Source organism: Rhineura floridana, chromosome 18 (genome assembly GCF_030035675.1).
Source record: "Rhineura floridana isolate rRhiFlo1 chromosome 18, rRhiFlo1.hap2, whole genome shotgun sequence".
Taxonomy (NCBI): domain Eukaryota; kingdom Metazoa; phylum Chordata; class Lepidosauria; order Squamata; family Rhineuridae; genus Rhineura; species Rhineura floridana.
This window is the reverse complement of record NC_084497.1, coordinates 21,602,287-21,622,907: the sequence shown is the minus strand read 5'-3', so window position 1 is coordinate 21,622,907 and position 20,621 is coordinate 21,602,287. Positions and strand designations below refer to the sequence as shown.

The following is a 20,621-nucleotide window of genomic DNA, read 5'->3' as shown; positions in this document are numbered from 1 at the left end:
CAACTGGAGGCACACTGGTTGGGAAAGGCTGCCTTAGACACATGAACAGCAACGCTGGCAATTTTATCTGGCTTAAATCCTGCTTGGTTAGTTCTCTTTGTCTGGTACCAGCAGGAAGGAAAATGTGCGGGGTGGGGTGGGGAAGAGAGTTGGGTGGATACTCAGTGGCAAAACACAGGGTGTAGTGGAACTCTTGGCATCAGCAAAACACACAGCCCTGGCTGTGGGCAGGCTCTCAACCACCCACACCTGGCATTCATCTCCTAAGCTGCTGTTGCAAGTGTTTTGGGCCAGAGTTGCATCATCTGTACAGTAGTACCAGAGCTTGGAAAAGCTACTTTTTTGAACTACAACTCCCATCAGCCCAATTCAGTGGCCATGCTGGCTGGGGCTGATGGGAGTTGTAGTTCAAAAAAAAGTAACTGTTCCAAGCTCTGAGTAGTACCTCGGTTAACAAATCCTCTGGGAAAGAAGCTCTTTTTAACAAAGTCTTCTTTGGGTGTGCAGGGCGACACACGCTCTGACATAGTCAGAATGTGGCTCCTTGTCTACTGGATTACGGTGGCTGCAGCCAGCTGCCTCACGCATGGCTGGTATGGCGCTCCTTGCTTCGGGTGCCCTGGATGCACCATTTACTGCAGAAATGTCTGCTCGAGTGCAGGGGAGGATGGCAGAGAGAAAGAGATCAAGCACGGGGGGGGCAGCTGCCCCTTGCCTGCCTGCTTGAGTGTGCGGAGAGAACTGTGCTCAAAGCATTCGATTGCTGTAGCAAGATGCTATGTGATAAAAGAAGAAAGGCAAGGCAGTCACCCCTGGATGCATTTTGGAAGAAGCCTTCAAGTGGTCTGCATGCAAGGCTTACCTGGCCTGGTTGTTTCATTTCAGACGTGTATTGTTAGTTTTGAGTTTAAAAGTTTGCATAAATATGTGGAACTGCTCTTTTTTGTAGTTTAGGAACCCATCCCTATTCTCTCCATGTTATTGCTACCTCTCGTACTAAAGTTTCTGTTAAAGAAGTAATGTCCAGGAATGCATGTACTTCATTAACTGAGGTATTACTGTATGTCAAGGGGTTGGCAGCCAGGCATCATTGAGCCAAACCTGGCTAAAAGCTGGCCACTAGCCTGACTTTTAGATCTTCTTCTGAGGCCCTTCATCTGAGGCCTTTCTCCAGGTCCCCCCTCTCAGTGGTGACAAGGGAGAGGCATTTTCAGTTGTATGTGCTCCCCGGTGAGGTCCACCTGGCACCTTCATTGACAACTTTTCAGTGCCAGGTAAAGATTTATATTTTTTCCTAGGCATTTGATAGACTGAGATTATGATCTCTGTATAATGGGCTGTCAAAGCTTTCTGTGGCTGTAGGGGGGTGGTTGTTGTTTTATTAGTTTGTTTTATAGCATAGAATATTTACTTTTGTTTTTAACAATGCAAGTCACTTGGAGACCTTCGGGTAAGAAGCAACTAATAAATCCAATTATTAATAATAACAAAAAAGAGCAGTAATTAATGCAGTACCTGTTTTCCTTTTGTGTGTAAAAGGGGGAGTCAGGTGCGTATTGCACCAGACACAGCTGCCTAGCTCTACCTCCTTGCTTCAGGTACCTTGAGAACTGGATAGTGTAACCATGTCTAGGACTTGAAAGGATATGTTGATGTTCACACAGGGCTGATGGAGAGTAGGGACCCAGCTATGAACCTCACAGAATCCCAGTTTCAGAGTAGATCCATTGGAGTTAATGGAATGGACTGCCTTCAAGTCGATCCCGACTTATGGCGACCCTATGAACAGGGTTTTCATGGTAAGCGGTATTCAGAGGGGGTTTACCATTGCCTCCTTCTGAGGCTAGTACTCCCCAGCTGGCTAGGGCCTGCTCAGCTTGCCACAGCTGCATAAGCCAGCTCCTTCCTTGTCCGCAACTGCCAGCTGGGGGTCAACTGGGCTCCTTGGGACTATACAGCTTGTCCAGGGCTGCACAAGCGGCAGGGCACGTAACCCCTGAGCCACTTGCTGTGGGGGTGATCTTTAGCTGAGCCTTTACGCCCAGGAGACATGAGAGGGGATTTGAACTCAGACTCTTTACTTTGAATATGGGACCCAGCATGCTGTCGTGCAGTGTTTCTCAACCGGTGTGCCTCCAGATGTTGTTGGACCACAATTCCCATCTTTCCTGACCATTGGCAATGCTAGTTGAGGCTGATGGGAGTTGTGGTCCAACAACATCTGGAGGCACACCGGTTGAGAAACACTGGTGTAGTGGTTAGAGTGCTGGACTAGGACTTGGGAGACAAGGGTTCAAATCCCCGCTCAGCCATGCAGTTCACTGGGTGACCCTGAGCTGGTCATAATCTCTCAGCCTAGCCTACCTCACAGGGTTGTTGTGAGGATAAAATAGAGGGGAGAACCATGAACACCAATTTGAGCAACTTGGAGGAAAGGTGTAATAAATAAATAAATGTAATAAATAAAGTTGGATACAACCTTGTGTTATGATATAAAACAACAGTGCAAGGGTCTTTTTTGTGTGTGTGTGACTGGATAACCTGTCACAAGTTTGAGGAATTAGCATGCAAGGCTTAAACCATGTAGTGTGTATTAACCACCTTTGGCACCATTTTGTGTTGCTGAGAATACAGCTGAAGGGTTAATTCCATGGAGATGCTATGTGCCTCTTGCAGGTAAGACATTGGAGCAGAGGCTCTGTTCTCTGGACCACTGGCGCCCTCTGTAGGCATCTGAACACAATAACTGCCTTTATTGCTTAGAGACTCTGTTAAGTGCGGAGTGTTGAAATCCTCTTTCTTAGTGCTAAAAGATTCCCCGTTATTGGCATGCAGGGCCGGCGCCAGAGGGTGGCTAGACTGGACCCTGGTGACGGGCCCCTGTGGTCCAGGGCCCCCCCTAAAGGGCCCCTCCTTAGGGTGGGAGGGTGGATCTCCCATTCCATGATCCACAGCAGCATCAAGTCCTGCAACCTGATGCTATCGTGGAGAGGGAGCTTCCAGGCACCCAGTTAGCGTAGGCTTCAATATGCACGCAAGCACGCACACATGCACGCCATAGCCCCCTGTCAGTGTGAATACTGTGCATGCTGTGTGAGCACGCCTGCCATCAGACAAGATGGTGGTGGGGACTTCCCTCGGACTGACACCCCTGCCACCATCTTGGTTGGTGGCAGACATGCCACTACGTGCAAACATAATTGACATGAGAAGTAGGTGGGGAGCATTAGCAGGTTTATTATCCCCGTGCTGCCTGTATCAGGAGGGGGGTGTTGGCCTACAGCACAGTGTGTCCAGGGCAGGCTGGTGCCCAAGGGCCCAGTCATGCCTGGCGCTGGCCCTTTTGGCATGGGGACAGTGTTGGTGATGTGAACGATTTTAGTAGGTTTGGCCCACAGTGATGGCTTGTGCCCACTGGGACTGGTGGGGCGGAAGGCCAGGAGCCCAACAGTGGGCATAGCCAGAGCCAATGACTGCCAGAGCCAACTCATTCTAGTTCTGCCCCCATCCTCCTCCCTGATGAGTTCTACAAGGGGCGATACTGAAAGAGGAGGAAGCTGACAGCCCGGGCCACCATCTTCTGGATTGTAAGGAAGAAGGCAAGCAGGTGGGGGCTGGCTAAATGTAGGCCAAGGTTGGTGGGGCTGCTCCCATGCACCCTAACAGACCAGCCTCCATTGGATATTCCACTGCTTTCATGGTGAGGGGGGAAGAGAGTCAAAAAACCCACACCTATAAAAACACTCTTCCTCGGAGCCACAAAGGAAAAACCTTAATACTGGTGTGTCGACTGGGCCAAGTCAAGTTGAAGGACAGCAGTAAAGGGTCTCTTAAGATCGCAGCTTTGTTATTATCAATATTAAAGCAAACTCTACACCGAATGGGACACTCTCTGGGTTTCTATCTGCCTCGCCGCCGCCGCTTGGCCAGGGCCCGCTTGCCCACATAGACTGGAACAACCTTCCTGATTTCCACAAAGGTCTTGCCCTTGGTTTCAGGGATCATCTTGAAGATATAAACGAAGGTGGCGGCACAGATGGGACAGCAAATGAGGAAGCTGTAGAATCCAATGTATTGCTTGGAAGGAAATGAAAGACAGAGAAATAGACTGCTTTGATTTTGATTCCTGCATTGAGCAGGGGGCTGGACTTGATGGTCTTATAGGCCCCTTCCAACTCTACTATTCTATGATTCTGTGATAGATGGACAAAAGCACAACACAGACGCTTATTCTTTGTAAGCATATGTGTACGTTCCTGTGCCTTTTTCTTCAAGGAGCTCAAGGGAGGGCTACCTCGTTAAAGAAGTTTCACCGATGCTCTGGAAGGGAGCTATTCTTCACTCTAGCCAGGGAGGAGAAGGCCACAGCTCAGCGGTGGAGCATTTATTCTGCATGCAGGCAGTCCCTCGATGAAGGTTCCCGCCCGAAACCCCAGAGAGACACTGCCAGTCAGTGCAGAGTAGACCATTCCGGAGCTAGATGGACCAATGGCGTGAGACTGAGTCAGCTTAAGGCCACTTCCTATGTTCTTGGGACCTTCTGCATGCAAGGCAAGTGCTCTACCACTGAGCTGTAGCCCTTCAGAACATCCGTTCCCCCCTTGCCCCTACCCCAGCGGATCGGCAACATCACTCACCTGTAAGTGAAGAAATGTCGTCACCGTAAAAAAGTTCAGGAACCAGTGCACACAGCCCGCAACCACGAAGGCCGAAGACCGCGTTGACTGCAGGAACATTTCTGCTGTGATTAGATTGGGAAGCGAACCTGGGTGGAAAGAAAAGGTTCAAGGCAGGCATCTGACTTGCAGGGTTGAGTTGCTGTTTGTTGTCTTTTAAAGGAAGATCTCTTTTTAAGGTGTTTTATCTGTTACTCTTGCCTCTGTTTTTGTTGTTTAGTAGCCACTTAATTCAGGTGTAGGGAACCTTTGGCCCTCCAGATGTCGTTGAGCTTGGGAAGGGCCGTGGCTCAGTGGTGGAGCATCCGCTCTGCAAGCGGCCCAAGTTCAATCCAGGTAGGGCTGGGAGAGACCCCCTGTCAGTGGGGCAGTGAATCTGCTCCAGGTTTTAGTCAGAACTCCCAAGGAAACCTATTCCCAAAGTAGGATCAGCACCTTGGACAGCCCCTTGGGAGTTCAGACAAAAACCCGGAGCGGATTCACTGCCCCAATGGCATCAGAGACACCAGCCTCCGCTAAGTCCTGTCTGGACTCTTGAAGAGCCGCTGCCAGTTGGCGTCGACAGTATTGAGCTAGATGGACTGATGGGTCTGACTCAGTATAAGGCCGCTTCCTACATTCCTAACTGCAGCTCCTGCCATCCGGCAGCTTCGCTTGCTTAGGGCTGATGGGGGCTTTAGTTCAGCAACATCTGGAGGACTGTAAATGTTCCCCAGCTCTGGCTTAATTGGTTCTGTTTTTTTGTAATGCTAGGTGTGGTAAGCTGCCCTCAGCACTGCATTGTAGCGGAAGGTTAGAGGACAAATAAATAAAGGCTTTGAATGCCACTTGCATTCTGCCTAATGCATATATATCTCTTGCACCTCCTCCCAGGCACCTGAGCACTTACTCGGCCCGCTGGCATGTCCAAGAAGGAACACGTTGATGAAAACTGCATTGATGTATGACATCCACGAGATGGTGGCCTGTTGGGGAAAGTTGTTTATCTGTCAGTCATGCATGTGTGAGGCTCCCAGGTGATCCTTACATCTTCAGAGATGCCCTTCTTTGCAATTGCATCTCTTATTCTGAAGCAGTCGTTCCGAAACTCTGCCCCCTGACCTGGGACCACTTGAAAATTGCCGAGTGATTTTTCTGCCTGTTGTAGCAATGGTAACGCGCTGCCCTAGATGCTGTAATGATTTCAAAGAGTATTTCAATTCCTTCTTTTATTTCTTATATACAGTCCATTGTATTTTATTGTATTACAGCCTGAATTTCCATAGAATTCAAACTGTAATAAAATAAAATAAAATGCAATGTAAGCATTAAAAGAAGCAATAAAAACACAATTTACAATGCAGTCTGAACATATAATGTGATGGATGCACCATCTCTCGTCTTTAGCTCTAAATCCACAGATATGCCACCAACTGCTTCTGTGAACATCCACAGTTTGGAAACCCTTGTTCTACAGCATTCCTAACCCATAGAATGGAACAGATTGCAACAGACATCAAGGCCCTAGTCCACATGAAGTCTGTGGCATCTGAAAGCCACAACCCATAGAATGGAACAGATGCCACAGATATCAAGACCCTAGTCCACATGAAGTCTGTGGCATCTGAATGCCACATCCAAATAAATTTTCCAGGAAAGATCTGTGAAGCAGGAATCTGCATTCCTTTCCACTTATTGCCTTGAATCCTTCATGCAAAGTCCAAATAGGTTTTAAATTCCAAAGTACCCTTTCTCTTAGGTATCCCTTTTCTGGATGTTCCAAGTAGAAGGACGTCTCCACATTTCAGAACACCTCTTTCCCTATGCACAGCTTTTTCTTTTTAAAGTTTGTATTCATTGCAAAGGCCAAGAGGAGCAGGGTGTCAAAGAGCAGCCAACTCGGTGATGCTTGGCTCTACAATGACACCCAGTTCTTGAAATTTTTGAAATACAAACCTGAAGTTCGAGGGTCATGGTTAATACAATGCAGAAGAAAGTGCATATTCCAAATCCAAAGAGAAGCAAACGCTTCCGCCCCATGGAATCAACGAGATACATCTAGAAAATATAAAGGCACGGACGTCAGAAAGAGCATGCTCGAGAGAAAGAGAATATCACTCTCTCTCAGCTTAACCTACCTCGCAGGGCTCTTGAAAAGTAGAAAATGGGCTGGGAGAGAAATCTGGAAGTGGAACTTCATAATGTTCGTTCCAGACTTGTAAGGAAGTGATCTTTCAGTGTGGCAGCAGCTACCCTCTGGAACTCCCTGCCCATTGACATGAGGCAAGCGTCTTTGTTGTATTCTGTTCGGCGCCAGCAAAAAACTTTTTTGTTTCAACAAGCCTATCCAGACATGTAAAGCTGACATGCATTTTGATATATAATTTTAGTTTATAATGGGTTGTATTCAACCAAGTCCTACTCAGAATAGACCAACTGAAATGAATGAACTTGTTAGTCATGTCTGTTAACTTCAATGGGTCTACTCTGAGTAGGACTAGCACTGAACACTATCCAATGTATATTTTTTATTCATGAATTTATATTTTGATTTTTTTTACATTAACTTGTTTTCAGTTCTGAATTTTATCTATCATTTTAATGTATATTTTATTTTTTGTAAGCAGCGGAGGGGTTTTTACAATTAGGTGGTATACAAACTCCATGAAATAAAATAACAATTTAAAAAGACAGTGACCTAGGCCTTTAGGTGTTACATCAACCAATGGCAACCTGATGTTTGGACTCTAATTGGGAACTGTAGTTTGTTAAGGGTCCTTACAGAGGTACAGTTCCCAGCACCCTTAACAAACTACAGTTCCCAGGATTCTTTGAGGAAGAAGAGTGCTTTAAACATATTGGGTGTAGGTACAACCAGAGTCCATCTCTATCAGAACTTGTTACGGAGGTTTCTTAGCATCTGCACAAATCACAATTCTGAGGGAAGCCAGGACATAAAACTGACAATAAAGTTTGTAGTGCAGGTACACCCTTTGGAGCAGAATGAACTTTAAGATGTAGCAGGGATGTAGTTGTCCAGGGTCTCAGGGGGTCTTAGACCCCTTACTTTTTTGGGAGTAGGGTCCCGGCAGGGTCTATATGTCTCCAGCATCCTACAAGCCAATCAGCTGTTTTAGCAACTGAGAAGAGTCTTCTAACATGCTTCCCTCTCCTTTCCTGCTGATTGGAGCCAATTGGAGTGAAAGGAGGCGAGTCAGCCATTGAGAAGACTCTTCTCAGTAGCTAACGCTCCTCTTTCATGCTGAGCGACTCTTAGGGACGTCTGTTGTTGTAGGAGAAGGCATGAACAAGGATCTAATTCTCAAACCCGCAGCAAAAAAGAGGGACGGGGCATGGCTGTGACTAACACAAAGGGACCCTGCACTTCTGAATTTGCCACTGCATTACTGAGACTTAGAGGGGAAGAAAGACAGAAGAAGGAGAGACTTACGCCAATCAAGACGAAGATGAGGATGGCAATTGTTGACCCTACAGCGATGAACCGGGTATTATCTTTATCTATCACTGTAGACAGGTAGATTCTGTCTGTATAAAAGTATACCTGAAATGAGACCAAAGCAACTGAAGAACCTCGATGAATAGACGCTGCTGGTAATGACCCAGAGTTGAAGGAAAGTGAAGAATCCTCCACTGCATCCTTGGGTGCCAGCTGCCCTTAATGTAGAGCATGGCTTCCCAAACTGTGGGCCGTGGACTGCCAGCAGTCCACAAGCTTCATCCAGGTGGTCCATGGCATGCCAGCATTAAATATCCATGCTGATTTTTTAATTGCGTTTTTATTGCTTCTTTTATTTTTTCATATTTTATTGTATTGTATTACAATCTGAATTCTATGGGAGGCACACTGTAACACATACGATAAAATACAGTGTATGCAATAAAAATATAATGAAAAATCATGCAGCATCGAACACAGCACATTCCAATTGTGACAACAGGCGGGAAAAATCTTTAAGTGGTCTGCCAAAACCATCGGCAATTTTCGAGTGGTCTGTGGGGAGAAAAAAAAGTTTGGGAACCACTAATCTGTAACAGAAGTTAGGAACCTTTGGCCCTCCGGATGTTGCTCAACTACATCTCCCATCAACCCCAGCCAGCATGGCCAACAGTCAACTCCCATAAGCCTTGATTCTTGGCCATGTTGGCTTGGGCTGATGGGAGATGTAGTTGAGCAACATCCGGAGGGCCAAAGGTTCCCCACACCTGATCTAGAAGGATGGCACTTTCTGCAAAATGAAGCGGTTGAGTCTAGCCTCTTTCTCTCTGGAGGTTCAATTTCCAAACTAAGGGTAGACGAATCTGTCAATTTCACTTGCGCTCACTTACTCATTTCTCTCACACTCAGCTCTCCGCATTTATGCACATAGACAAGAACTGCTTGTATAGACAAAAATTGCCACCTTAGGATGACGGCTCTGATGTTAGAGCCTCTGAATGGCTGGTTGTGTAAAGCAAGGGTCGCCAAAGTGGCGCCCATGGGTACCAATGTGCCCACCAGTACCTCTTATGGCGCCCATCAAAGGTGTCAGCGAATATCCCCTCAAAAACCCACAGTGCATGTTTAAACCATGTTTCCCTCCTCCCCCAAGAATTCTGAGAACTGTAGCTTGTTAAAGTTGTTGGGTATTGTAGCTCTGTGAGGGATAAATTACATTTCCCAAAATTATTGGGGAGTGGCAGGAATGTGCTTTCAATGTGCTTTCCTTTGGTGTGTATGTAGCCAACTTTGTCCCTGTGTGCACTGACTCAGCCTCTTCGACATGCCCCCTTAAAACGTGCCAACAAGTCCCTGGAAACCAGAAACGGACACGCTCCCCCTTCCATGCTGAACAGGGAGGAGGGGCAAAGAGCTTCTGTCTGTGAGTGAGTGTGGCAGTGGCAAATGCAAGTAAGGTTATCAACGGCTACTACCTCCGCTGTCACAGGCAGCATTTCTCTGAGTACCAGCTGCTGGGAATTGAAAGTGAGGAGAGTGCTGTTGCGCCCAAGTCCTGCATGCAGACTTCCCATAGACATCTGGTTGGCTACTGTGAGAACAGGACGCTGAGCTAGCTGGGCCATTGGCCTGATCCAGTAGACTCTATCTTGATGTTCTCAGCTGCCTTTCCCTCCACTGATGGGGCAGCTGATGGAAGGGCACCCCTGCCTCATTTTGTGGTGATGTTGGATGTGGCAGCCATTTTGTGCGAAGCCATACACACCACTGCAGCCATTTTATGTTATGCCAAAACATAAGAACAGTCGGGTCAGGCCAGAGGCCCATCTAGTTCAGCATCCTGTGCACATAGTGGCCCAACCAGGTGCCTGTGGGAAGCCTGAAAGCAGGACCTGAACATGCAGTCCTTTTGTGTCATGCCACGTACCCTGCAGGAGCCATTTTGTGGCTGGTGCCCGTGGCACTTCCTCAACATTCTGAAATGCAGCCACTGCCCCAGAAAGTGACCTCCAGTGTAAAACAAGCTCTGTCCGCACTGCTCATGGCGCAAACATCTTAACCACTGGGGATATTGCCTTCCTTACCGCATTGACTCCAGAGAGCTGTTGGCCAGACATCAGGATAATGATAGAGATGACTTGCCACCGCAGGCCTGGGTAGCACAGCAGCTTCAGCGCATTCATGCCCTTGTCTGACTTCTCCGAGAGGTTCTCCTGGCATATTTCTTTTATCTCGTGTTCCACGTCATCCTGGCGCCTCAGCTTCTTCAAGGCTGGATGATAGGAGCCACAGGAAGTATTGAGATTGTGGACAGGGGAGGCTTACAAAACAATTATAGCTAGAGTGTTGAGCAAGGACCTGGGAGACCAGGGTTCAAATCCCCACTCGGCCATAAAACTCACTGGGCGTGACCTTGGGCCAGTTACTGTCTCTCAGCCCAACCTACCTCACAGGGTTGTTGTGAGGATGACATGGAGAGGGAGGAGAAACAAGTACACCACCTTGAGCTCCTTTGTGAGGGAGAATGGGATAGAAGTGCAGTCATAAACAATCACACAAATATACACCCCGTTACAATCAGAAATCCTGCGGGCAATAAAAACAAGTGGAGCAAGGACTGATAATAATGATCACTCTGCTTATTTTGTCATACACTTAAACCAGGTGTGGGGGAAATGTTGGCCCTCCAGATGTTGCTGAACAAAAACTCCCATTGACCATTTTAATCACCGGAATAATTGGGGTGTGTATCGCTCTCTCTTTCTGTGTGTGTGTATGATTTGAGCTGGAAATATCAACTACAGCAGACATATTCTGTAGCTGTTGGAACTGTCTAAATATAGTTATTTATTAATATGGAGCCATCAGCGTGCATGGTGCTATACAGAGCATTAAGGCTGCCTTCCCCAAGCGAATGTTCTCCAATCGTTTTGGACTACAACTCCCATCACCCTTGGCCATTAGCCATGCTTGCAGAGGCTGATGGGAGTTGTGGTTCACCAAAATCTGGATATGGTTTAAACTTTGCTTGAATTGCCTAGCACCATGCACGCTGATGTATAGCACCATGCAGTTGATATTTCCAGCTCAAATCACACACACACACAGAAAGAGCGATACACACCCCAATTATTCTGGCGATGAAAACTCCAAGGGTGTAGCACATTACTCAGGTTCAGCTTCCTTTGGAATGATATTACTGGAGACTTATTGTCATTTTGTGATATATGGTTTACATATACATATATACAGGTTGAACATAGATGGAGATTCTCAGCATTAGACAACTGGAAAGGCACTATTAAATCTTCCAGAGCTCCATGTCACTTACTGCCTTGCTGTCTGCAATCTTGTCTTAGACTGACTTCAGCTGCACTGCTGTTGTTCTTTTACACCAACAAGTTTTAACACATATCTTTGGTGGAAGGGGGAAGAGGCCTCTTAATCAGACATCTGCTGGCCACAAAGAACCATCATCCTACTCATTTACCTCTTGATGGGATGCACCAAAACCTGAAGGGCTGTAGCTCAGTGGGAGAGCATCTGCTTTGCATGCAGAAGGTCCCAGATTCAATCTCTGGCATCTCGAGGTAGGGCCAGGAGAGATTCTTGTCTGAAACCCTAGAGTCACTATCCCTCAGCTTAGACAATACTAAGCGAGATAGATCAGTAGTCTGACTCAGGATAAGGTGGCTGCCGGTGTTCCATCCTATGATAATTTCAGCTGTTCATTCTCTGTCTTAGAATCAATAATGATTGAGTTGGAACAAGGCATGAGAGGCCATCCAGACTGACCCCACCAAACTTACAACAATGTACCCAACTTAGTTGTATTCAGAATAGACCCACTGAAATTAATGCTCAGTAAATAGCTGTTTCATTGGGTTTGTTCCAAATAGCACAAACTGGATACAACCTGATATGTTTCAGCACATTAAGTGCCATCTAAGCTGTAATTAATAAAGGCTTTACAGGTAGACACTAATAAGACTTTTAGCTTTATTTTTTTCCTTTCCGATCCTTGTTCTCATGTAAGGGGTTACCTTCCCTGGCCTTCTCTTCATCATTCTTCTGAATCAGTAGATACCTTGGACTTTCAGGAAAGGCAGGTATGACGATGGTCTGAAATAATGCCAGGATCCCAGAGAAGCTCATCAGTATTGGCCAATCTGTGCAAGGAGAAATAGTCTGATGGCACATCTAATTTGCTACAGGCTAAGGCAGGGGGGCCTTTGGGGGGGGCTGTGGGCAAATCTGGCATTTCAAGATAGGCCCGTGGGTGTCATTCACAAAATGGCTGCCGTGAGGGGGTGTGGCATAGCACAAGATGGTGGCCGTGGGGGGCATGGAATAACACAAAATGGCTGCCATAGGGGTGTGGCATTACAGCTGTGGCATCTAAAAGAGCAAAAAGAACAGACAGGACCTCAAAATGGCATGGGGATATCCCCCTCCCCATCGATGGGGGGAAAGGCACTTGCATCATCCATTGCAACGCTTGCTCACAGAGGTAAGCTCTTTGCTCTTCTCTGCTGTTCAGAAAAGAGAGGAGGTTGCATGTCCAACCTTGACATCCAACAAAACGTGGGCAAGCTTAAGACTGCTTTTGTGGGCACCACAGGCAATACTGTGGGCACCCCCTGCTGCCCACAGGCACCATGTTGGCAACCATCAGGCTGAGGGATGCGACTCTCTGCTTTACCTTCTTTGTTCCCCAGCAATTCCTGAAAAGCAAGGATCTGAGCCAGCAGGACCCCTAAGGTTAGGAAGAGGTGGGGCAGCATGCCAATGGCTCCCCTCAAGTTCACAGGGGAGATCTCTGCGAGGTACAATGGAACCACACCGGAGAATATGCCTGGTCAGAGGACAGACAAAAGAAAGTGCTTCTTCACACAGTGCAAAGCCGGATGACGGGATTTGCTTCCCCAGGAGGCAGTGATGGCCACCAACTTGGAGAGCTGAACAAGAGGGTTAGACAAATTCATGGAGGATCAGGCTATCAAGGGCTGATAGCCATGACGGCTATGCTCTGTCCCCACCGTTGGAGGCAGTATGCTTCTGGATACGAGTTGCTAGAAAGTGCAGAAAGGGAGAGAGCTGTTGGACTTCAATGGGAAGTCCTGCTTGTGGACTTCCCATTGAAGCATCTGGTTGGCCACTATGAGAACAGGATCCTGGACTAAATGGGCCACTGGCCTGGTCCAGCAGGCTTTTCTGATGTTCTTGTGTAAGGGTAAAGCAGTGAGCTATTCACAGCAGGCAGGTGACACGTCTAGCAACATATGAACATCTTCATGGAATACAGGAGGCCTAGAGTAATCGCCCATCTACCTTGGATGCCGTGGAGATTGGCGGCTCCAACGTCAGTGGGCCAGTGAATCCGCTCCAGATTTTAGTCCAAACTTTCGAGGAGCAGTCCAAGGTGCTGAACCTACTTTTTTGCCACTGTGAGAAGAGGATGTTGGACTAGATGCTCCCTCCTGTAAATGCCCACTCTTGGTGAGTCAACTGATGAGTCAATTTATATGAAAGTACAGAGCAGCAGCTCATCCCTTAAAACAAGTCACCTAGCCCATAGTTACACAACAGAATTCGCTCCTAGAAGATGTAGGGACGGTCACAAACTTGGACGGCTTTAGAAGACACATTTGTGGAGGATAAGGCTATCAATGGCTACTACCCACGATGGCTATGTTCTCCCTCCACTATCGGAGGCAGTATGCTTCTGGACACCAGTTGATGGAAATTGAAATTTAATTTAATTTATTGGATTTCTTAGTTGCCCACCTGGCTGGCCATCCAGCCACTCTGGGCGACGTACAAAATGAACAAAATAACAGAAAATGACACACCAATACAATAACATTAAAATCTGAAAGCGATAATGATAAAATCTAACCCACCCCAAAGGCCTGCCTGAAGAGCCAGGTCTTTACGGCCCAGCGGAAACTCATTGTAGAGGGGGCCTGGCGGAGATCATTTGGAAGGGAGTTCCATAGGGTGGGGGCCACAATCGAAAAAGCCCTCTCTCTGGTCCTCATCAGTCTAGCTGTTTTGACTGGTGGGATAGAGAGAAGGTCTTTTGAGGCCGATCTTGAAATTGAAAGAGGGGGAAATTGTTGTTGTACCCAAGTCCTGCTGGCGGGTTTCCCATTGAGGTACTTGTTGGCCACTGTGAGAACAGGATGCTGGACTGGATGGGCCTTTGTCCTGATCCAGCTCAGATTTCAGATCAGGCGCCTTCCTCACTTAAAAAATATTTTTTTTTTGTCATATGCCTTCAAGTCGATTAAGACTTATGGTGACCCTATGAATCGGTGACCTCCAAGAGCATCTGTCATGAACCACCCCGTTCAGATCTTGTAAGTTCAGGTCTGTGGCTCCCTTTATGGAATCAATCCATCTCTTGTGTGGTCTTCCTCTTTTTCTACTCCGTGCTGTTTTTCCCAGCTTTATTGTCTTTTCTAGGGAATCATGCCTTCCCATTATGTGTCCAAAGTATGATAACCTCAGTTTCATCATTTTAGCTTCTAGTGACAGTTCTGGTTTAATTTGTTCTGACACCCAATTATTTGTGTTTTTCACAGTCCATGGTATGCACAAAGCTCTCCTCCACCACCACATTTCAAATGAGTTTATTTTTCTCTTATCCGCTTTTTTCACTGTCCAACTTTCACATCCATATGTAGAGATTGGGAATACCATGGTCTGAATGATCCTGACTTTGGTGTTCAGTGATACATCTTTACATTTGAGGACCTTTTGGTTTTTTAAAAATTAAACGTCTAAATTCAGTAAGTACCCTGAGTGACTCACCCATGGTTATTCCAACGAGGAAGCGTGAAAACATAGAGAACAGATAGGCATGTATCACAGTGGAACAAATCATGAACATTGAAGACACCATGGAGCAAAAGCTATTGATCAGCAAGGCACCTTTCCTGAAAAGACAGGGGAAAGGACTGGTATGATTTGGGGGTGGCAGTGAATGGGCGGCAGCACCAAAACAGCGAGGCAGTTATGGGGTGGGCTACAATTCTCAGAGTGGTTTGAAGGTCAATCCCTCGTCCAACGGAGCTCTCGGAACAGTAGCTCTGTAGGGGAAGAGGGGGGCTCCTAACAACTCTCAGCCCCTTTGACAAACTACAGTTCCCTGGATTCTTTGGGGGAATCTGATTAAAGTGGGATGATCCTGCCTGAAACATATTTATTTATTTATTTATTCGACTTATTAGTCACATATCTGGCTGAATTGTCAGCCACTCTAAGCGACTTACAAAGCAGAACATGTAAACATCAAAACATTAAGAGACTAACAATAAAAACTAACAATAACGTAAAAGCAACAAGTTCCAACAATAATAGGGCTTCTCTCCTGTGTAGTCCGGAGGTGTAACTACTGATGGAGGTTCCTGGTGTAAGCATCGAACCAGTGTGGCAATAGTTCATTTGCAAGATGTAAAGCAACATCCTCCCCCGATCTTAACATCCAGCAACTCCAAGAAAGAGAGGGGCGGGACAACAGGCCCCTCAAAATCAAAACCAAACGCGACTGATAACAGGCAAAACAAACAGAGGCCGCATGGCAAAACGACAGCCGCGCAGGGGCGCCTCCCACTCCTCAGAAGCCGAAAGATTATCACAGCAATGTCGTCTTCCAAGGTCAGGCCGCAACACCCGACCCGCCAGTCTCTGGCTCCTAAACCTGAGCCTGTCATATTACCAGATGGGGCCCTCTTGGTGGTCCCTATGCAGTATGGCACCATCTGTGTTGTACTCAACTGAGGAGGAAGACAACAGGAAGTGCCCCCCCCCGGACTGGACGTAACTCAAGCCCCATCTGCACTATTAAAGCAGTATTACGCCACTTTAAACAGTCCTGGGCAGAACTGTCGTTTGTGAAGGGTGCTGAGAGTTGTTAGAAGACCTCCTATTCCCCTCATAGAGTTATAGTTCTCGGAGTGCTCAGTCCCTCTTCCCAGGGAATGCTGGGAATTGTAGCTCTCTGAAGGGAATAGGAAGTCTCCTCACAACTCTCAGCAACCTTCACAAACCACACTTCCCAGGATTCTTTGGGGGTAGGAGGCTGCTTTACATGTGGAGTGCAGATGGCATCTAAGAAGGCAAGGCAGGCAGGACTGGCTAGGGTAGAGTGAGGCTGGTGGGGCAGTGCCCCCTTTTGCCTCAACTGACCATTCTCTATGGGTTACTGTGGAGAAGTGGGTCAGTGGCAGCAGTACACACACACCCCACATCTCCGAAGGGCCTATTTAGGACCTGGGCTCTGCAATTCATTAATCAGTGGTTAGGAATAGCAGGAGCTGTCATTTTCGGCTCTCTCTCAGCTTCTTATTAAATTTTGCTCTCTAATTTCTGTGGCAATTTGCTTAAAAAAAAAAAACTCCTGAAAACTCTTCAGCGTTTTACTGCAAATTTCACCTAACACATTTCTGTATGCAATTTTGACTAATGTGCCCCTTTTTTGCAAGCAAGCTCTTGCATTTTTTTGCACATTATTTTCATGAACTTTTATTTATTTATTTATTTATTTATTTTGCATCCCGCCCTTCCCCCCAGCAGGAGCCCAGGGCGGCAAACAAAGCACTAAAACACTTTAAAACATCATAAAAACAGATCTTAACATGCCCACTTTCCCTCAGACACATTTTTGTAAACATTGCTTGGTTGGGGAACTGCATCACAACATTCGGACACATGAGAATTTCAAAGGGGGGTGTGTGATGTTCCTATATTAATGTATATATGGTAAGTGTTGTTGTTTTAGAAGATACATGGTAAGTGGAGTGAAAGAGGAGGGGGAGTGAATGGGCAGTAGAATGCGAGATGATTGGCTGAGTGTTTAAAATGGCTGAATGTATAAAAGGAAGAGTGAGAGTGGAATCGGGGGGGGGGAGAAGAGAACTGAGTGGGTTGCTTGGTGGGGTTTAGAGAGTTGTTTGCCAGGAGGGAGGTGGAGTTCGGATTAGTATTGAGTAAAACCATATGCTTATGTGCCTTAAGAAGAAATCTTGTTAATCTTGTTAGCTTTGTTATCTGTAATAAATACTTAATTTGGTTTACCAAAGGCCTGATCCTTGGCTGGGGTTTCACAGACCAGAAGGGAGGGTAAGGTAATGACCAAGGCTGAAGGGAAACTGTAACAAATGGTGGCAGCGGTGAAGACAATAACAATACCAGTATTCAGAGTCTCTGGGAATACTAATATTGGGACGTTACTGGTGGTTGCTTAGCAGGGGGATCTGTTGAGATCTGTGCTAGAGCGGATAGGTAAACCATAAGAGAGTGCGGTCCGGACTGGTGGAGTCCCTCGTGGTGCCTAGAGACAGGCAGTAACCACGAGCAGGTAGGAACCTGACAGGGAGAGCCAGGGAAGGACGCATCACAGGGGGGCATACCGTTCCTATACAGTTTCGGAAAGTGCTAATTTAATAGATTTGCCATTGAATGTGAACGGAGTGAAATTTCTCTCCCATCTCTGTCGCCAGGTGAGCTACATACCTGCCATATGTGTCCACCATGGATCCTACAGCAAGTGCCCCAATGAGGCCTCCGAGTGGAAACAAACTAACGGTGATCTCCAGCATGAACAGCATATACTGGTTGTCTTCATGAGTAAAGTCTTTCATTAGCTAGGAGAGAAGCATGTCACAATCAGGATCAGAGTGTCCTCAACGCATCCCAGGAATTATGGTTTTGATGGACCGCTTAATGGCTTTTCTGCCTTCTGTAGCAATTGTAATACAAAGTGTAATACAATCAGCGGTGTAGTCATCCAGGGTCGCAGGCGGTCTTAGACCCCTTTCTTGTTTGAGAGCAGGGTCCCGGCCAGGCCCCTATGTACGAGCCAATCATCATGAAAGGGGAGTATGTTAGCCACTGAGATGAGTGGCTTTTCAGTAGGTAACATGCAGCCTACCCTTTCGTACTGATTGGCTCCTACAACTGTTGCTGCAGTGGAGTGTGGACTTGGAGATAACATGGAGAGCAAGGGAGTTGAAGCAATGTGGAAAATGGGACATGGTTGTGAGGGGGCGTGATGTGACTCTCATGAAGGGACCCTGCACTCCTAAATTTGCCACAACACTGCTAAATACAATATATGAAATAAAAGAAGCAACAAAGCTACAACTGAAAATCAATGTTAATATTTAATACAGACATATCACAGACCCCCTGAATGACTCTCACAGACCGCTGGTGGCCCACAGACAGTAGCATAGTCGCAAATTCAGAAGTGCAGGGTACCTTCATTATAGTCACAACCACACCCCCTTCCCCCTTTTTTTGCTGCTGAGTTGAGAATTAGATCCTTGGAGAAGTCCCTAGGAGTCAATCAGCATAAAAGGGGGAACTGTTAGCTACTGAGAAGAGTCTTCTTAGTGGCTGATTCACCTCCTTTCACTCCAGTCAGCAGAAAAGGACAAGGAAACATGTTAGAAGACTCTTCTCACTGGCTAATACACTCCCCTTTCATGCTGATTGGCTCATAGGATGCTGGAGACATAGGGACACTGCTGGGACCCTGCTCCAAAAAAAGTAAGGGGTCTAAGACACACACCCCAAGACCCTGGACAACTACACCTCTGTCCACAGACCACAGTTTTGGAACCCCTGCATTAACCCCTGATGCAAGAAGCCATCTGTTCTCCACAGCTATCTTACCAGTGTCGGGGAGTAGACCACCCAAAGATTGTAACCATGTTGCATCGATCCCATGGCAGAGACCACCACTGTCCGGAATAGCGTGTCTGTCAGCTTCCATGAGGCAAATAAATAAATAAATAAATGGCAGAAGCTGAGGCTGGAGGGTAAAGCATTCACCAACACATTTTCTTTAATACAAAAAATAAAGTTAATTAAACATATTCGGTTTGCTCCTAAGAGCTTGTAAGCAGAGCTCTATGCACGGCGCACTCATGGCCCATTATAATGCAGCGTTGGGGAATCTTTTGCCTTCCAGATGTTGCTAGACTCCAACTCCCAGCAGCCCCAGCCAGAATGCTCAATGGCCAGGGATGGTGGGAGTTGCAGTTCAACAGTATCTGGAGGGCCACCAGTTCCCCATCCTTGCATTAAATGAAGGCAGAGTTATGGTGGAGGTAGTGGGAGGAGGGGGCAGTAAAGGCAAGTGATGGTCTAATTCAGGGATGGGAAACCGGTGGCCCTCCAGATGTCACTGGGCTCCAACTCCCAGCCCCCTCAGCAGCCAGCATGGCTAATGGTCAGGGATGGTTGGAGAAGCAGTTCCGCATCATCTGGAGAGCCACAGGTTCCCCATCTGTGCTCTAAGGGAAGCCGGAGGGCATTGTTGCTGGCCCTCCCTTCCACCTGCAAATCTTCTCTTGAGGTTGTGGAAGGTGGCAAGGGGAGAGAGCTGGAAAGTGAAACTGGGACAAATAAAGTCTCCCGTTAGTGGGAACTTCTTTCAGTTCAAGGGCCTTCTCCAAAAGACTCCTTAAGAGCATAAAAAGGGCCCCGCGAGGATCAGGCCAGTGGCCCATCAAGTCCTGCATCCTGTTCTCTCCATGACAAATGGGAAGCCTGCAAGCAGAACCTGGGCACAATGGCCCTTTCCCCACTTGCAATTCCCAACAGCTGGTATTCAAAGGCATACAGCCTCCGACGGTGGAGGTAGACCGTAGCCATTGTGGCTAGTAGCCATTAATGGAAGGCCATAATAGCCATTGATGGAAGCATCAATCTCCTTCTGCCTCCCAATCTCCGTCCTCGTTTCCCAGAGTTGGTTTCTTCAGCAGTCTCCTCCCTAGGATTCGCTTTATTTACAAACCCTCTAAATAGACAGAATAATAATAGCATCAAAGAGGTCAGGCGTCTAAACTTACCAATTTCTTGGCTGCAGGCTTTTCTACCACCGATGCGCTGGTATCTGTGCTTTTCTGGATAGTGGTCATAACTCAAACTCAGCTGTTGGGGGAAGAAGAGGGCAATTTTATCAGGAGGCTGTTGACCCTGGCTGCCTAAACATGCCATACATTAAAAGCACATGCATGGTTTCCCCAAACGAATCCTGGGAGCTGTAGTTTGTGGCCCTCCCAAAATTATTGGAGTCCTGGTTCCCATCAGCCAACATGGTCAACAGTCAAGGATGAATGGAGTTCTTGCACAACAACAACTGGAGGGCCACAGGTTCCCCACCCCTGGACTCCTGGGAACTGGAAGCACCATCCAGCAAGGAGCCCCCCTGCTGTATCTCTGCATGAGTGGCTGCTCTGGCTTTTACGAAGTCTGATTAAAAAAGGACAAGGAACCGGTGGCCATTCAGAGGCTTCCAACTCCCATCAGCCCCAGCCACCATGGCCAAGGGGTGATGGGAGCTGTAATCTAGCAACATCTGAAATGTGACAAATTGCCCCCTCCTTGATTTAAAGTCAGCAGCTGGGGGGGATGGAACTGCAGCTGTTATCCCCCAAGGTAATTGACTGCATCAACAGCCCCAGAAGCAGGCCACCTGACCTCCTGTGCAGGCT

General features: G+C 47.2%; 1 protein-coding gene across 1 annotated transcript; it reads right to left on the bottom strand.

Annotated features, from left to right (window-relative positions):
* Positions 1 to 3,900: 3,900 nt before the first annotated feature.
* On the bottom strand, positions 3,901 to 20,045 carry LOC133372829 (solute carrier family 2, facilitated glucose transporter member 5-like). The gene is made up of 12 exons (XM_061601916.1): positions 19,977 to 20,045; positions 18,796 to 18,888; positions 17,632 to 17,762; positions 14,929 to 15,053; positions 12,815 to 12,967; positions 12,156 to 12,281; positions 10,197 to 10,384; positions 8,107 to 8,217; positions 6,612 to 6,713; positions 5,566 to 5,641; positions 4,638 to 4,765; positions 3,901 to 4,077 (listed from the first exon to the last, which is right to left on the bottom strand). The coding sequence occupies exons 1-12, from the start codon at positions 20,043 to 20,045 to the stop codon at positions 3,901 to 3,903; spliced, it is 1,479 nt and encodes a 492-aa protein (XP_061457900.1).
* Positions 20,046 to 20,621: the final 576 nt, after the last annotated feature.

What these genes read in the sequence shown, in the direction of transcription:
- LOC133372829 (XM_061601916.1), bottom strand. Translation starts at nt 20,045, where the DNA reads ATGACCACTATCCAGAAAAGCACAGATACCAGCGCATCGGTGGTAGAA. An exon ending in ATTGCTGGGGAACAAAGAAG is followed by an intron (nt 12,282 to 12,814) that starts GTAAAGCAGAGA and finishes CTCCTTGCACAG; the next exon opens with ATTGGCCAATACTGATGAGC. An exon ending in TGAAGAGAAGGCCAGGGAAG is followed by an intron (nt 10,385 to 12,155) that starts GTAACCCCTTAC and finishes CCTATCATCCAG; the next exon opens with CCTTGAAGAAGCTGAGGCGC.